The following is a 13239-nucleotide window of genomic DNA, read 5'->3' on the forward strand; positions in this document are numbered from 1 at the left end:
TGCAGTCTCCTCTGCAATGTCGTGCTTCATTAACAAACGCAATTACTCTCCTGATTAAAACCTTTCACTTCAGCGCTCCGAATCCAACGAGGCAAATGTAGCGATTTGCTGCATGGATTGCTCTGTGTGATATCAGATCTGCGAGGATTTTAAAGCGTGCAGATGATTTATCGTGTTTTACTTATGTATTAGTGGTGTAATTCAGCATTTTAATGCACCGTGCTCAAGCTCCTGAAGCGTTATTCAGAGAGCTGCTGGGTGTGAGCAGAGCTGACGCAGTGCTGCGTTCAACCACATGAGAGCGCACCGAGCCTGCCGGAGAGAAATGGCTGCATCCATCCTATCAACCGGGGTTATTTATCAAGCTGGCAAAAGGAGAATTTTAAACTTAACCCTTGTGTTGTCTTCCTGTCAACCTTTTTTTTTCTCAACGTTTTTGACGCCTTTTTTTTCACAGTTTGTTTTTGCTTTTTCCAATGTTTTAAATTGTAAAATTTTTCTTCTACACATTTTCAGCGCTTATTTCTATGTCCCATATTCTCCGATATAAAACAAAAATTTAAAACGGGTCAATTTGACCCGAAGTCAACACAAGGGTTAAGTAAAGAAAAACTCCTTTTATGTTTGCTCCTAGAATAAATGCTTTCACATTTATTTTGTCTTATACATGATCTGAAGTAAAATAAAAATAAAAGGGCTAAGATAGTCTGTTAGGGTCTCAAATGTTTTGGAGTGATTGTACAAAATGTCATTACTTTGAAGATATACAGTATATGTAGTAGTTTCAAAGTACTACTAGCAGCACAAAACATATCACATTTGATTTGACTTGTCATACTAAATTCTAACTTGTTTATATTTGGATGGATTTGGATAGCTCTATTTATTAAAACCATGTATGTATTTGCAGAATAACATATCACTGAGTAAAAATAAGTTTGTCCGATGCAAAGTACATTTCTGGTTGTGTCTGATATGATTCCATATTTGCAATATAGTGCACTACATTTTACTTCCGCTATTTTATTTAAGTGTCTTTCTAGTGATGATGTAAATGACAATGCTTAATAGGTGTCCAAAATTTCAGTTCATTGCTCACTATTGAGTAAACAAGAGTCTTTATTATATAGGGAGTAGTGAATGAGTGAACACAGCTCTGTTCTCTGAGCAGGTTTGCACTTTGCTGTTAGTAATAAGAAATTAAATTGCATGAACATCAGGGGCTGGTTAGGGGGCTCCAGCCCCCACTGTTTTCTCAAAAGCCCTGAATCTTTGAGGGTATTAAAATAACTTAAACTTTGTGTCATCCACCCTCAGTCTCTTTGACTGGACCGGGAAATCAAAAGAAAAAGTTCTATAACTGGGGAAATTTCGCCATTTATTCTGTAAACTCAACTAAAAACAAGGTTTCAAGATTACAAATTGCTGTTTAGTGGTGTGTTTAGTTAGGTCTCCCAAGAAAATCAATCAGACAGCTGCAGCTGATTCAGAACGCTGCTGCTCGAGGCCTCACTACAACAAGACTTGACTACTGCAACTCGGTTTTTACCTGTCTGAATAAGTCTGCTCTGAACAAACTGCAAATTGTTCAAAATTCTGCTGCTAGACTTTTAACAGGTGCCCCTCGAAGGTCTCATATCACTCCAGGTCTTGTCGGCTCTCCATTGGCTCCCTGTAAAATTCAGGATTGATTTTAAGATTTTCGTGCTGACTTTCAGAGCCTTAAACGGTCAGGCCCCACAGTACATCCTGGACCTTTTGAAGCCGTATTCCTCTGGCCGGACTCTTTGGTCCGCTGGCCAGAACCTGCTTGTAGTCCCTAAGACTCGTTATAAGACCCGAGGGGACCTGTCTTTTCAGTCTGTTGCTCCCAGACTGTGGAACGCTCTGCCCCTGTCCATGTGTCTGGCAGACTCTGTTGTATCTTTTAAAAAGGATCTGAAAACATGTTTATTTAGGAAAGCTTTTGGTTGATGGGTCTTCTCTAGTGTCACTTTAATTTTACATATGTATATACATAACAAGATTTTATCTGTGAAAAGCGCTTTATAAATACATTTTACTTACTTACTTACTTACTCACTTACACCAAGAAAGTGGCTCACATCACCCCAGTTCTGAAGTCTTTGCGTTGGCTCCCTGTGCCTCAAAGAATTGATTTCAAAATAATTCTGTTGGTTCATAAAGCACTAAACGGTTTAGGGCCGAAATACATTTCTGATCTGCCTCTCGGGTCATCTGGTACACGTCTGCTTTCTGTCCCCAGAATCAGAACTAAACATGGGGGAAGCAGCGTTCAGCAGGAGCAAACTCCCAGAAAACTGCAGGTCCGCCGCAACTCTCACTTCTTTTAAATCAAGGCTGAAGACCTTTCTTTTTGATGCTGCCTTTCTTTAAATAATTGTTCATTTCTTATGGTGCACTGTCACTTTATTTCTCATATTTTGCTCTTTAATGTTTTATGTAAAGCACTTTGAATTGCCCTGTTGCCGACATGTGCTATAAAAATAAAGCTGCTTTGCCTTTCCTTTACATCCAATTCCTACCCTACCTGCGCTACGTAACATAAGACAATTGATGTGTTCTGGTTTCAGAATGATGAAGACAGTTGGAGAACAATTAGCTACATTTTAACAACATCTGGCTCCGCCCCTGTTGAGAATGCGTCTTATTCTTCTCTTTCAGCGAAGAAATTTCTTAGTTTTTCTTTGGAAGGTTCTTAAATATAATTCTTTTGGGAAGTTTGATGAATACAAATCCTGATCTGATTCAGATAAGCTTCATGCCGCTTGATTGTCACTTATAGCATTTAAACTCCCTCTCTTCACTGGCTGTGACACATTTCCTTTAATATCAAAGTTTTTAAATCTTAATCAACATTTTCTCTTTTACAGCAACGGTCTTGGTCTTTTTTTATTATTATTATTTGGCTGCAGTGCTGAACGATTTCTATTTAGTGGCTCCAGGGTGAAGAATAACAACAAAAAACGCGCTGTGATGTACAACTTTGGCAAGCACCATTGTTCTGTGCAGTGTCCATGACTTTGGTTAAGTGAAGTTGTACATACACACATACTGGACCTTTCCAAACTCACAAAATACCTCTAATGTATGTAAAGTGATGCAAAAATTATGCGTAGCAGCAACCAAAAGTACGCCCTCGCAAAATAAAGTCCACAACTTCTCTGTGGTGCTTTTCTGCTACGCATCATTGGACAATCATCCCTTTTAAATGGCTTATAAAGCGCAATCATCTCTTAATCTATGCCTGCGCCCTTTAATATAAACTCCTTAAATCTCTCAATTTCATGCCTCAAATTATCCTTACTTGGCATGATTAGGGAACGGGCTGCCTAAATATTAAATTAGGTGGTTAAAGCCTTTAATTGTAACCGTAAGGGCAGGGTGGAGCATGAGCAGCATTTAGAGCTTCAATTGGGTCGGAAAATGATTCAATTTTGACATTTTTATTTCACTTATTCAATGCATATACCGTACATTCATCTGCAAATGAAAAGTTGAAGATGGTCACCAAACTTTTGAACAGTTTAAACGGAATCTATTGTATGGAAATGACCCCAAGAATCTATTAATGTGTGCAAACATGACTGGTCATCTACAAACTGCTGAGGTACTTTGGATATAAACTCACTGACGGATCAGCAGCACCTCTTTGGCCTGTAAACTTTAAAGTTGTATACTGATGTTGTTTCTGTGACGTTAGTGTATATTGTATGTATAAATTCCGCCGGATGTCTGTCACCTTCTGCTTTCTATGTGTTGGAATTTTAAACTCAATGTTAACTGCTCCTCAGATCTCTGCAGGGTAAATCCAGACAGCTAGCTAGACTATCTGAGTTTTCTGTTGCACGACTAAAACTACTTTTAAACGTACACATGTTCCACCAAAACAAGTTCCTCCCAGGGGGTATTTTGCAGAGGCACCGTGGCTCCGTCCGGTGATTAGCAGCACCGCCCAAGAACATTGTGATTGGTTTAAAGAAATGCCAATAAAGCAGAGCACGTTTTCCTCCCATCCCGGAATGCTATGTGGACTGGCCAGAAGGTCTGGCAATGCGAGAGTAATGTAATGTGGACCTTCCCGTTACCTCTTTGTGGTCCTGCTCGTCCCCCAGCCGTTTGATCTTGGTGTAGTTGACGGGCAGGTCCCAGCAGTCGGCGTCGCTCAGCTGGTAGCAGCGGCTGCTGAGCAGAGCCTGCCGCTGGGGCGACATCGGCTGCAGGGGGGTTAACACCGTCCCGCTGTCCTCCGGACCGCCGGGCTGACCGGCCACGTCCACCGCACCGCTGTCTTCCAGGTCGCCAACCGGACTCTGATGGAGAGAGGCAGGGTAAGGATCTGACGATCACTGGTGTGGCCTTAAACAAAATACAGTGCCCGGTGACAATCCTGAGGGTCAGTGCATAAAAGCAACTTTTTCTAAGTTGGTCACAATTTCTCTCATTGCACTTTCATAAAGTTGTTGCCGGCGGTCTGCAGAAGCAATGCAACTCGGACCTAAATGCCCAATGACAGGATGTAAGTTGCAGGTTTTTTTTTTTTTAAGATAACTTTTTGGCCATTTTTAGGCCTTTAATTGACAGGATAGCTGAAGACATGAAATGGGAGAGAGAAGGGAAATGACATGCAGCAAAGGGCCACAGGTCGGAGTCGAACCCCTGGGCCCACTGCGTTGAGGAGTAAACCTCTATATATGGGCGCCCACTCTACCAACTGAGCTGCCTGGGCACCCGAGAGAAGAGTAGTTTGAAAAAATATTGTTAGCGTTTTTCATGATTTTGCAACAAATGCCCACCTAGCATGTTCTCAAAATTCTGAGAAACGGCTCTACCTAGTGGTCGATCCGCTACATATTTTTGCCAACAGCATCAGAGGAACATGGGGAACTACGGAGTCGAGTTTCGTGTTAATCAGAACTCTTGCCAAAATACGCAACACTTCCTGTTTTGACTGCCATCTACAAAAAGTTGTTCCTACAAAAAGTTGTGCATTTTTTGGATTATCAAAATTCTTTTGATAACTTTTTATCATCAGCATCCATCGAGTCTACGTGCAAAGTTTTGTGCAGTTCAGAGTTACATTCTAGGAGGATTTCCAAAAGAATGTTTTGCATACAGTATATTGTTATATTGCTAATTGTTTAAGTTCTTTTTAAAAACTGCACCATCTAGTGGCCGATAGACGTCAAATTTAGCACACAGTCTCAGTGGACCATGAGGAACTTCTGAGTTGAGTATTGTGTTAATCGGACTAACTATTGCCAAGATACACAACACTTGCAGTCACCTGTTTTGACTGCAACCTACAGGAAGTTGTTCCTCTATAACTTGAGCATTTTTTGGATTATCAAAATTCTTTTGATAAATTCTGTTCATGAGGGTCCACTGAGTCTACATGCAAAATGTTGTGCAGATCAGAACTACGGTCTAGGAGGAGTTTGAAAAAGTAATTTTCACATGTACATCCTACCACCCATATGCACCCTCCCTCCAAATACCCACGTCTTTTTAAACTTTATTTCCCACGTTCAGTTTTCTGTTAAACGTTTGACATCTGAAGATATGCGAGAATACCCACAAGTCCGTCTACTCGTCAGTGCTCTACCTGACTGATAAACTGATCTTCAAGTATAAAATAGGTTTGTTAAAAAAAATATATCAATATCTGCCTTAAAATGTCAATATCGGTCTGGGTTTCATGCAAAAGTTAGATTTAGATCAATCTCAGGCTACCTGGTCCATATCTGGGTTCATATAATGGTGTTCATATTGAAGATTCCCAGATTCCGATTAACTGCCAGCATGAACGCACCCTTAAAGCATAATGTTTGTTTTAATAAAACTTGGGTCATGTTTACATAGTTTAGTCTATCATTTCTATCAGTAATAATAACATTGTACTCACCAAGTTGACTGCTGAGATCTGGAAACATGGAAAACATGGGAAGAAACAGTTTATCCAGATTATCTAAACTACTTTATTCAGAGGTAAAACAGCAAGTGCGCACATGAAGCGTTGGTAATAATCCCTTATTGAACAGGACCAGTATGTTTGTTAAGTAGTTCAAAGTTAAACCAAGACGTTAATCTGTAAATTTTGAGAGATGCTTAAAACAGTTTGAGTCAAATTGGATTACCGCTCGCCTTGGTTTTTCTTCCAAATAAGTTTACAACCTGTCTGAACGTCTGACTGCTCGTGACCCATCTTTTTAGTGATTTCACCACGTTCCCAGATCTCAACTTTTAGGTTTTGTGGGTATATTTTTATCACTACTGATAAAAAAGATGGTCAAAACAATACAAAATATGAAGTTGTAATAAACCTGAATTCTTCTATAAAAACTCGTCATGATGAGCATTAGTCAAGCTTTTGCCATCTAATTTTGAACACTTTATTCAATATCTTATATACAGTATATTCTATTCAGTGCTGTAATTAAGGGAACCTTTGTCGAGTCCGAGACCAGGACTAGTCAAGACCGAGTCAAGTCCGAGTCCAAGTCAAGACCGAGTCCAAATGCGAGACAGTCATGACCGAGACTGAAAAAAAGCCATGTGACGCAGCCAGTCATATACCAGACGACCAATTTCAATCAATGCCCATTTCAGATGGATTTTGAATTAAACCAATTCCCATTTTATGAACAAGGGCACTTCATAAATGGTTTTGTTTTAAAGGAGGAAGTTATTTTATTAAAAAAAAGCATATATTGCTCAGTCGAGACTAACTAGAATATTTTGCGACAAGGGCATACGTTTGTTTCAACATAAGGGCAACACATTTTAAGCATCAAACACTTAATTTCCTGCATTTTGGTGAATTTTTTTTTTCTTCTGTTGTGTTCTTTAACCCCCCAGTGTAGCACAAGTAGATTACACAAGTAGTTACTGTAAATTTCCTTTGTGACACTGCAACGCGAACGTGCGCTGCACGGCCGATGGTACGTGTCTAGGATCGCCCTGCTTCCCAGCATTGCGCGCTAGTGGGCTCGCCATCTAGCCTGGTTGACACCAGACCTTTTGTGTTACGGACATTACATTTTTTTCACTTTAGTATTTTTCATTTGTCCTGCACCTGTCAGAAGGTGGGATGTGCACACAATTACTTTTATACATGACACCAGACCCCTGTAAGTTGTGGGTCTGGGGAAGGTTCATTCACAGCCCATTTCCAAAGGGGCGTCACCAACGGACGCCGCTCAAATGCCTTTGGGCGCAAGTGGACAGCCCTAAAACCAATCAGAGCGATGTACAAAATCTGCTTCAACGTCTCTGCGCTATCTCAGCCTCAACGGTTGTGATCGGTGCCTCGATCTGGAAAAATTGGAAATGGGCTTGAATGGGCTCTTGGCCAGACTCAAATTTGCCGGAAGTTCGTCAGGGTTTACCCAGGCTATTCGCCACCAGTTTCTCTTCAATGACCACTGACAAGCAAAGCAAACAGGCTCCACCCTCCTACAACGGCGATGGCTGCAGCTGATTGGGCGAACGCGTCACCTGGGGCTGGCTGCTCCTAATTTTCCAAACAGACCATAATGGCGGCTTGTTCGGAATACAGTCTCGTATTTTTACGAAAATTTTAAGTGAGAACTAGCAGTTGCTGAATCGGTCTTCATTTCAGTTTGCCAAAGGTCAGTTGAAAAGATCTCCGTCAGCTTTTGCGAAACGTTGAGCCGGCCGCTCCTCGTTTGCATAAAGTTGGCTGAATTCAACTTTATGTAAATGAGGAGCGGGCGACTCAACGCCCCGTTTCTCCAAAGTCCCTGCTTCCACGCAAATTAATGGGAAGCATTAAAATGACGCTGACAATGGACACAAACCATAAGATGGTATGCTCCACCATAGGGGTGTCTGAAATCTTTAGGAAACTTACAGTATACATGTTTAGAGCCCCCTGAACTGTTTTTTTTTTTTTTTTTTGGAGTGGGTTGTCTGTCATATTTTTTGAGGGGGGACAAATCAATCTCTTATAAATATTGGAGGGGACATATCCCCTACATCCCCTCCCAAAATCTACGCCTATGTTTTGGCCAAGTCCGAGACTGGACTCGAGAACTACAGCACTGATCCTATTCGTGTCAAAGTAACGTTCTAATAATTATTGTAATGTTTATTTTTGTTCCTGCCGTTGTGTTGCGAGTGTGACGTATGAATGTGTGATGAATGGCGTGTTTGTGCACACCGCCTCAGACTACCTGTGTCAGCAGGTCCTGGGGTTTCCCTCCCAGAGCGTGCGGGAGCTCCCTGCACCTGGTCGACAGGTTCAGGATGGCTGTGGCCGCCATGTGGGCCGCCTCCATGTCGTGGGTGTAGTCGAAGCTGCTTTTACTGCAGGTGCTGCTGGCGCTGCTTCCTCCTCCTCCTCCTCCTCCTCCTCCTCCTCCGTCTCCTCTGCCGCCTCCAACTCCACAGCTCAGGCTGCTGCTGGTGCTGGGAGCGTAGCTGCTGGTCGTACTGCTGGCCGGGCTCGACGTCTTACAGTAGCGCTTAGCTAAGGGGAGGCATATACACACACACACACACACACACACACACACACGTATGGTTGATTTGTTAGATCGAGGCTGGCGTTCAGCCAAACTGTGCAGCAGATGGAGGAAAAATTTGAAAAAGAGCTTCTTGAAAATAAGCAACTAGACAGACTGATGAACAGAAAGGGAAAGTCAATAGTGAAGCCAACAGTGAATGTATCTACTAACAAGTATTGTGTGTGTGTGTGTGTGTGTGTGTGTGTGTGTGTGTGTATCACAGCCTGATTATATTTTATTTTTCTGTAAGTTTAGCTTATTTCTGTCATGCCAAACATTTTGGCCCATCCCACATGGGATTACAAGACACCACAAACTTATTTAGCAAACGTCTTCCGGTTGCATATACAAATCATTCAGAGAAATACATAAATACAAATATATACATACACACATATATACATACACACACACGCACACACAACAAATCCTCATCCACACTTCATCTCGATATAGAGCTTTTTTCCTCTTCTCCCAGGCTTTCTCAAGATAACTGGCTAGTTTATATGTTTCACATGTGAACAGCCATCTCAGTCTTTGAGCATCATCCATATTTACCAAATCAATATCTGCTTTTATCTTACTGAACAAAAAAATCCCGCTGTTCACAATAAAAAGGACAGTAGAAAACAAAATGGAACTCATTTTCTATATCATTCAAATGGGAAAAATCAGTTTTTCCTCTTCTAAATTAACATATCGCCCCGTTTCAACAGTCAAAGGTAAAACGCCAGTGGAGATAGAGCTGGAAATGCGAGACTACCTATACACATACCCCGTCCTGCTGCCACAAATACTCACTAGAGCATCAAATGTGGATTCATTCGCTGCTGAAAATAGTCCCCAGAAAACACTTTTTCCTCCTGTTTCCTGTTTGTTTGATGAATACTACAGTAACAGTACAGTACAGAAATTCTGGACTATATCTGAATATCTAAAACTACATATTGTCGCTGTCGGGTGAAAACCTTGGATGTCCAAAACTGTTGTTTTTCAGGAAATGGAAAAAGGCTAATTTGAAAACATTTGAGCTATTTACCTCAGACTAAATCGCCTTATTACTGTTTAAATATTTGTAAAATCCACAGACAGACATAAAGGGTGACAAATAGCATTGATTCACGAAAAACAAATGTAATTATGAAATACGGAGACAACGTTTCTGCCTAACGACATTTAAAAATTTCAGTAGGATCGAATGGGTTTCAAGCAACAGACGAGAAGTCGGAAAGTAATGAAAGACGGACTAACACATTGTTGGCTTTGCATTTTTCGTGAGATTAGTGGACAACAAGAAAAAAAATAGAATAACACCAGATGTGTTGTGTAGAAGAGGAGAGGAAATAGAGGAAGCTGTAGGGACAAAGAAAAAGGGGAGAAAGACACAGCGATTGTGTGCTGGCGCGATGGTTGAATCGGGGCTCGGCAGGCTGGAGTGATGCTGATGGAGGGGAGGATGTTGGAAAAGGAGGGAGGGAGTCGTGACGGAGAGGGGAGCGCAGACACCTCGTCTAAAAAGCCTCCCTCTTGCCTGCGTCTCACTGATGGCTCCCTGCCAAAGAAGCAGGGCTCGCCTCCATTATCTCCCTCCCTCCCTCCTTCCCTCCCTCCCTCTCTCCATCCATCCATCCATCTCTCTATCCACTGCTCAGAGGACACAGGCTCTTGGCTTTTCATTTCCATAATTCTGCTCTCACTCTAGCCATGTGGAGAGGTGGAAAACACTGGCGTTTTCAGCGCTATAACAAAGAGAACTGTACTGTGTGCATGTGTGTGTGTGCGTTATCAGGCTTTTGTTGTCAAGTACAAAATGTTCTCCCCACATTGGGAATATGAATGGAAGTCCTCCATAGCGGGATCATTTTGCAGGTTTTATTCCCCTAAAAACGTCCACCTGTTGTTTTTTTTTAATGCTCATTTGGATTTTTAAGAATTAAGAATAATAACACCATGAATTCAATTAAATGCTTTTTTTAATGTTTGCCAGAGATTGAGAATTTGGCATATCGATAAACAGAAAATGGGATTAAGAATTAGTCAGATTTTTCAGATCAATAACGACACTGCGACGCCTCCTTATTCTCGTTACTACTCGTTATTCTTCTTTTACTTCATTTCAAAATTCCCAGTATTTTACTGGAGATGCAGCATCTTTGTGTTGTTGCCACCCACTATGACATACTTTCTTTCCACCAGGAAAACTCAACTCCTAAACAAAGGAGATAAATAAATGATAAATGATGAAATATTTTTTTTCTTCTTACCATCGTATCCCTTCGGGGAGGTGTCTCGCCCGTGGTGGGACTTGGTTGTCGGGCCTCTCTTCCCGTAGCCGCCATGCTGGCCGTCGTAGCCGCCGTAGTCGTAACTCGTCTTGGAGTATTTTTCCAGCTCTTTGGCCAGGTTGGAGCGCGGCGTGCTGGTGGGAACGTTGGTTTTGTATCCGTACTGAGGAATCTCCAGCTGCTTGACGAAACACATTGGCCTGAAAGGAAACCAGAAGCGGGTTAGAGATTATGTTAACAAAATCGTATGCAATCACGTGCGTCGTTACATCCCCTACTTCCCAGACAACCCAGAAAGGGAACAAGGCTGAGTTCATGGGCTGGTGACTTCACTGCACCATTTGGCATCCTTTTATGTAAAAGACAGACACGCAAAAGAAATCTTAAGACATTTGCCAAAGTCGCTTTGTTTTATTGAACTTTTGAAAGGGGAAAGGCTGGACTGATTAACGGCTTTACTGCACTATTGAGCTTCCCCATTTCATTGAAGTTCACATGATCCGTGGCTGCAAGTGTGGGGACTGCACTGCACCATTCAGCATCCCTGATTTAAGAAGAAAAATGGTAAACGCAATTCACAGCTGTTTGCCAAAACCCAAAAGGAACACGACAAGGCAGGCTTCAAGTTTTTGGTGTATGTTTAGATTTAAATGCCTCATTAAAACATGAAAATTAGAGGTTTCCCTGCACGACAAAACAGATAATTATTCTTCAGACGCGTTATCTTAAAGCTGGTCTAACTCAACGTGAGTGGGCGGTACCTTAGAACACGGTCTGACGTCTGATTGGTCTTACTGCCGCTGTCAGTCGGGAGGATCTTCTCGTGGACCTTCGCCATCTTCTCTGCCGCAGCGATGGGACAGCCGGACAGACTGGAGGAAGGAGGGAGGGAGGAAGGAAGGAGAGAGCGCACGGCCTGGTTACACACTGTACTGTCCATGCGCGCGTGCACACACACACACACACACACACACACACACACACACACACACACACACACACACACACACACACACAGCATCTGGCAGAAGAGCAGTTCAGCTGTCAGTAACAGCAGTTCAAGATGAATTATGGATTTAATATGGCCTATATGATGACTGCATCACTGCTTTACTGACCAACGGTGCGTGACTGGTTAACTGACTGACTGACTGGTTTACCAACTCAAAGTTTGACTGGCTTACTGACTGAGGGTTTGACTTTGTTACTGACTAATGGTACGTGTCCATTGTCAGCGTCATTCCCCCGCATTGTCTTAAAGGTCCAATATGTAATATTTGTACTGTAATAAATCCAAAAATGACACCAATGCCTCATCAGATATTAAGGAAACATGTTAAACTGAAATACTATCTTTTCTGACAACAATGCTAATTTCAGTATTTTTTCTTTTTGAAATTTACATTCCGTGACGGAATTTATGTTTATGTTTTGATCTGTGTTGTTATCAACGGCCCAGTTTGACAGCCAGGCCGGGTTGCCAGATATATACCTGTAAAAACGTAAACCCAGCGCGCTACAGCTGTAACGTTAGTACAGCCATGAAAGCAGCAAACAAACAAACAGGATCATCGGAGATAGATTCTACATGACATAAAAAAAGAAAACAGCATGTCTCTAACAGTTGCGTGACCAGAGACGTAACAACCCCCTGGTAAATATTGGAGATGTATTTGAAAGATGGAGACAGCTTAGAGCCCAAAAGGACGCAGAGTTGGCTTATTTTCTCCTGAACAGGTAAGCATTAGCTTCATACTAATTTATCACAGCTACTAGGGATGGGCATTTTTTGTCATTTCAACATTTGTGTACTCACATTGAATTATATAGCTAGAGTAACCGAGTTGGTTACTCGCAAAAACAATTGAGACATAGCCAGTAAAGGGATCCCGACTGGTCCTGGCTAACGCCGCCATGCTAACCCTGCTAACTGTTAACGTTACCGGGAGGACCAGGCATGCAGCCCATGGCTGTTTACAGCGTGTAGCCTCTTCAGCGGCTGGAGCCGACAACGGTGAGTTATTTTAAGCCACGAGAGGGGGGCTGTAAATCGGAAAGAGGGGACTATGAGTTTGCAGTGTGTTTAGCGATTGTTGCCGTAATTCTAAGCCAATGAAGTGTGTTCCGTCGGCAAGGTAGTGGTATTTTTAGCGTTTCGTATTGTAATTCTAAGCCGAGGAAGTGTGCCTGACTGGCATGTGGAGAGGACAGTGAGGTTGTTGTGTTTTTAGCGGTTCATACTGTAATTTTAAGCCGAAAAAGTGTGTCTGTCAGTTGGTTACAGAGCTCTGCGTGAGCACGGGCTTTTATGACTGTCAATATAGCCAGCATCTACCGTTAGCTACTCCTCTGTGCTGTGGAGTAATGTCTGGCTATGTGAGACTAGCATCTAACGTTAGCTACTC

The 13239-nt window shown here is 42.1% G+C and overlaps 1 protein-coding gene across 1 annotated transcript in view; it reads right to left on the reverse strand.

The window, feature by feature from the left end:
• myt1la (myelin transcription factor 1-like, a) overlaps positions 1-13239 on the reverse strand; it is a 79799-nt gene that overhangs the window by 14475 nt on the left and 52085 nt on the right. Inside the window, 4 exon segments of the mRNA XM_028605303.1 lie at positions 4099-4334; positions 8214-8512; positions 10814-11034; positions 11596-11706. Of these exon segments, the coding sequence (XP_028461104.1) occupies positions 4099-4334; positions 8214-8512; positions 10814-11034; positions 11596-11706 (867 nt within the window).

This window comes from Perca flavescens, chromosome 18, assembly GCF_004354835.1.
Source record: "Perca flavescens isolate YP-PL-M2 chromosome 18, PFLA_1.0, whole genome shotgun sequence".
Lineage (NCBI taxonomy): Eukaryota > Metazoa > Chordata > Actinopteri > Perciformes > Percidae > Perca > Perca flavescens.